Source organism: Cotesia glomerata, linkage group LG6 (assembly GCF_020080835.1).
Source record: "Cotesia glomerata isolate CgM1 linkage group LG6, MPM_Cglom_v2.3, whole genome shotgun sequence".
Lineage (NCBI taxonomy): Eukaryota > Metazoa > Arthropoda > Insecta > Hymenoptera > Braconidae > Cotesia > Cotesia glomerata.
Window position 1 is genome coordinate 10,640,932 of NC_058163.1, and position 5,524 is coordinate 10,646,455.

The 5,524-nt window shown below is 39.5% G+C and overlaps 1 protein-coding gene across 1 annotated transcript in view; it reads right to left on the reverse strand.

Moving 5' to 3' along the window:
- Positions 1-5,245, reverse strand: part of LOC123267901 — a 6,884-nt gene extending 1,639 nt beyond the window's left edge. The window contains exon 1 of the mRNA XM_044732789.1: positions 4,057-5,245. Within this exon, the coding sequence (XP_044588724.1) occupies positions 4,057-5,245 (1,189 nt within the window). The remainder of the gene's footprint in view (positions 1-4,056) is intronic.
- Positions 5,246-5,524: the final 279 nt, after the last annotated feature.

Below are 5,524 nucleotides of genomic sequence, written 5' to 3' on the forward strand. Positions count from 1 at the left end.
CTGCTGACTTATTGAATTTCTTTGACACTAGTGCAGAAAACTACAAACGAGCATGGGAATTATTAACTGAAACTTATGAAAAGAAACGCGCTCTTATTGCCAAAGCATTACGATGCGATCATTGACTGTCCTAACGACAAACCCGACTTCGCAAAAAATATAAAACAAATTTGTGAGTTACGTTTTACGTCAAAATACAGCGACTTTAGACGGTTTAGCAGCTCTTAAGAGCGGCGGTTGTGATGGTGCGACTATTTGAGAAAAATTACCGACAGAACTCAGGAAAAGTGGGAGGAAACTTTTAAGAAAGTAACGACGAATTTCCGACAGTTGACAACTTTTGTAGAAATTTTTGACTGACTATTCATTCAAGAGCTAACACACTTAATCAATTTACATTTCATGGTACAAGCTTATCCACTCCTCAAAAGACGTCACTCCGAGACGCCAGAAGGAAACACAAACAAATTTCAGAAGACAGAAACTGACAGTAAAATCATTTATGACAACACACTCGACGAAATGATTTCGTGCTGTGGTAACGATCACCCTCTTTTATAAATGCCCAACCTTTCAAGCATTCTCGATAGACAAACGACCTAGCTTTTGTTAAGGCAAAAGGATTATGTAGAAGTATTGCCTTCAGTACATAAGGAACCGTGTATGGAATTCTAATACCAGATGTAAGACCTGCAAGAAATTCCATCATACCTTATTACATATTAAAATCCTTCTCAACTTCACAATCATCAACTCAGCATCCTCCGAAGAGAGGACATGCTGCCAAATTCAACGGAAACTACTTAGCAAACCAGAATCCCAGTTGAAGAAACTTGGCAGCATGACTGGTCAACCACACTTTTCGCGACCACTTTACGAGCACCGCGATGTCAACTAATGATGAGCACGCTCTCATTCAGATGCGTAATTCGGCTGAAGACACTTTTATACACCAGAAGCTCGTGCGCTTCTCGATACATGTGCTACAGCCAACTTTATTACCGACGAACTAGCAAATAAATTAAAAGCTTCCGAAATGCAGAAAACATGTTCAATTCCTATCGGAGCCGTTAACGGTATGCAAACTTTTTCGAGACACATTGTACAAATAGACTGTAAATCCACTAACGATAAATTTAAAAGATCATTATCTTTCTTAACTATTTCAAAAATTGCAGACTTAAGTCCAAACGAAGTTTTCCCACGAGAATCTATTCAAATACCGAAAACATCAAAATTAGCCGACCCTGAATTTCATCTACAAAAAACGGTTGAAGTACTAATTGGCTCAGGCTTTTACTACTTTATCACTTTTATCGATACGGACAGGAATTAACTTGTCACGCAACGACTGCGACTTAATATTACAAAAAGCTTCCAACTTGGATTGGAGTTTGTTGCAGGGAGTCAATGATGAAAATCATAATCAATCTGTAGCTTTTCAATTAACAGATCTATCAAATCAATTAACGCGTTTTTGGATCATTGAAGATGCCGGGTCTCAAAATTCGAAATCGTTCGAAGAGTCTTCATGCGAAGCTCATTATTAACTTCACACGACACGCGAGACAAGTGGGCGCTATGTAGTACGACTACCTTTTCGCGTAGATAAGGTCGATTTTGGAGATTCCAAAACTCAGGCTTATAGACGTTTTTTATCTTCACAGAAGAGATTAAATGCAGATTCTCATCTTAAATCAGAATACTTTAAAGTAATGCAGGAATATATAAACTTGGGTCACATGATACCGGTATCAGATGAACAAATATCCGGTTATTACATGCCACATCACCCAGTGATCAAGGCTTCAAGCAACACTACTAAAGTGCGTGTTGTTTTTGATGCTTCCATGCCAAATCTGACAAAGGTATACCTCTTTTAAACGGCGCTTTCTATTAACAGGGCCCACTTTTATCCAAGACAAACTTTTACTCATTCTACTCCTCGTTTCCGAACGCACACATACGTTATGACCGAAGCCGGATATCGCGCAAATGTATCGACGAATTCTTATCCCATCCTGGATGATCGTCGCTGGTCAGCGAATACTCCCTATATGTTGACACAGCATCAAAACATTTGAGACTTAATAGAGTCACTCTTCGGAGTTTCGTCCGTTTCTTACTTAAAGGCTATACGCACATTAAGTAAATCAGATGATTAGAAAAGAGTAATTTTCCAAACGCTGCTAAAATTTTAACACAGGACTTATACGTAGATGATCTTTTATCCCTAAATCAATACTCTATCCGAAGCTACAATCATGAGATGAAATTATTTTATTGTTAAGACGTGGGGTTTTGACAATGCGTCCAATCGGGCATTCAGAATCATCTACATATTTTGGATAACTTTGATGAAAGTTAACTTTAGATTTAGATTCAGGTATTGAGGACAATCCAACTTCAAAACTTTCGGAATTGCTTTGGAATTCGGGTAGAGATACATTCATATAATAATAGTCAATTCAATCAGATTTATCTCAAAAATAACAAAAACGAAACATTTTTATCTCAATATTGCAAAAATTTTTCGATCCTTTGGGACTGTTAAAGCCAGTCGTATTAGCTGCAAAAATTATCATCCAAGAATGTTGGAAATTTAAAATTCATTGGGACGTAATTTAATCGGTACCTCAAGAGTTACACTCGCGTTGGATCAAATTCTTCTGAACAATTAAATCTCATTAAAGACTTTTCTATCGAACGTCATATTTGTTCCCCGATGCAGCGAACGCACAATTACACGGTGATTTTGTGACGCGAGTAGGCAAGTATTACGGAGCAAAGTGTTTATAGGCATACGATCAACTGATCAACAAGGACGAGTATTAATACTTTGGTTAGTCATGTGGTGAAATCGAGAGTTTCTCCTCTTAGGGAGAAGTAACGAATCCCAAGATTAGGAATTATGCGCCGCACAATTGCTTTCACGTCTTCTTACAACGAATCGGTGTCAGCATTCGATTTTCCAATTTCTCAAATTGTATTTTGGACGGATTCAACCATCGTCCTTCTCATTTTGTTGAAGCGGTGACCACAATCTCCTCAAGGTCTTCTGAGGCTAATCGAGTCATGGAAATCCGAAATCATTATAAATAAAGTCGAATGGCTTACATGTTCAGGTATTTAAGCATATATTCGGCTGAGCGAAGTTTTATTCAGCTGGACCGAGGATATTTCTTAACTGGTTCAGGCTCATAGTTTAAATTATTGGAAACTTCGATCATATGAATGGCCTATCTCCAGTTTCAATAGAATTGCTATTCATATTAATCGTTGTTGGCCGTCTTCTACATTGTCGCAGGAGTTTACGTAGTCTAACAGTTTAAGGGCAAGTGCTTAGAGGTTGCAGGCCCAGCAGTCTTAGTTTTTGATTCAAAAAATCCAAATGGGTCGCTGTTACGAGTTCCCATCAGCAGGGAGCACAGTCAGGGCCCTCCGGTTGGTCCTAAAGCCTCAGGGCATGGAGCGAGACTTTCAGTTTTCGGAAAAGCAACATCTCTTTTTGTTAAGGCCTTCTGTCATGCAGCGGCCTGTGATCATTGCACTTCGTGAAAACTTGTCATTTCAGACAGTCGACAGCTGCACTTTCGGCGTTTTGCATTGCCGATGGAAATGTCCGGCAGATGTCGGCTGGCCACATCGCCCTGTTTTTATTGGTAGCTGAAATAAGTGCACGACTCTACCGCACTGATTCAGCTGCATTTTCTCATGTAGGAGTGGATTACTTTGGACCTGTATCTATTAAGGAAAAGATGTTTAGAAATCGGACTATTATTAAGGCGTATGGTTGTGTCTTTATTTGCATGGCTACCAAAGCTGTACATCTCGAAATCGTAAGCGATATGACGACTGAGGGATTTTTGGGTGCCTTCGGACGATTTATCGGTCGTCGAGGCGTTCCATCTCATGTTTATTCAGATAATGGAACTAATTTTGTAGGCGCAAACAATGAACTCCGAGAGCTATACTATTTACTTGAATCTGAACAGCATCAGGGCAGAGTTAAGGAATATGCCGTACGTAAAAACATTACTTGGCAATTTAACCCACCATTGTCTCCACACTTGTTGAGATGATTATCTGGAACATCAGAAAGATCATTTTCAGGTAGCATGGTGAGAGGGCGACCAATTAAAACATGAGCAGGTGTCAATGCTAATGGATCGTTAGGATCACTAGATAAAGAGCATAAAGGTCGAGAGTTAAGGATTGATTCGATTTGTACTGCAAGAGTGTTTAATTCTTCGAATGTAAGAATTTGATTTTTTACGACTCGTCTAAAACGATGTATGAAAGATTTGACGGCAGCCTCCCAAATGCCTCCAAAGTGTGGAGACAATGGTGGGTTAAATTGCCAAGTAATGTTTTTACGTACGGCATATTCCTTAACTCTGCCCTGATGCTGTTCAGATTCAAGTAAATAGTATAGCTCTCGGAGTTCATTGTTTGCGCCTACAAAATTAGTTCCATTATCTGAATAAACATGAGATGGAACGCCTCGACGACCGATAAATCGTCCGAAGGCACCCAAAAATCCCTCAGTCGTCATATCGCTTACGATTTCGAGATGTACAGCTTTGGTAGCCATGCAAATAAAGACACAACCATACGCCTTAATAATAGTCCGATTTCTAAACATCTTTTCCTTAATAGATACAGGTCCAAAGTAATCCACTCCTACATGAGAAAATGCAGCTGAATCAGTGACACGTGCACTTGGTAAGTCAGCCATTTTACCATGCAATAAAACTGGGCGATGTCGAATACAGTCGACACATCGCCTTACTATTCGACGGACTTGATTTTTTCCATCGAGCAACCAGAACCTATGTCGGATAATGTAAAGTGTACTCTGAATACCAGAATGATAAGTTTTCGTGTGTGTTTCACGAATTATTAGATCTGTCACATGGTGAGCAGAAGGTAACAAGATAGGATGTTTTTCTGTAAAGGAAATAGGAGTGTGTTTTAGACGTCCACCAACTCGAAGAAGACCATGCTGGCCTATGAAAGGATTAAGACCCCTTAACCGGAGATTTTTTGTTTCCCCTGTCTCCCTTATTTGTTCGATTTCGTAACTGTATTGTTCGTTTTGAATCAAAAGCAGTATTTTCGTTTCTGCTTGTAATTTTTCTGTAACCTCTAAGCCTTTGCCCTTAAACTTGTTAGATTTACGCATGCGCAAACAGTATGCGATTGAATGTATAAGAGTTGTGTAAGAAGAGAAACGTTGAAACATGTCTGTGCAGGTGGCAAATAGACAAGTGTTTTTTCTAAGACCGGGTAATTCAGATGGAATTGTTGAAATGGAGATAGGCCATTCCTTATGATCAAGTTTGAGCCAATGAGGACCCTTAAACCATAATTTGTTAGTTAAAAATTCCGCAGGAAGTTGTCCCCTGGATAAAGCGTCAGCCGGATCCACAGATTCGGTAGAATCTGGCGCCAAGTTCTGTTCAAATCCGTTGTAAACGGAGCGCCAGACTACCGAGTGTGTTTACTGTAAGCAGAACGGTAT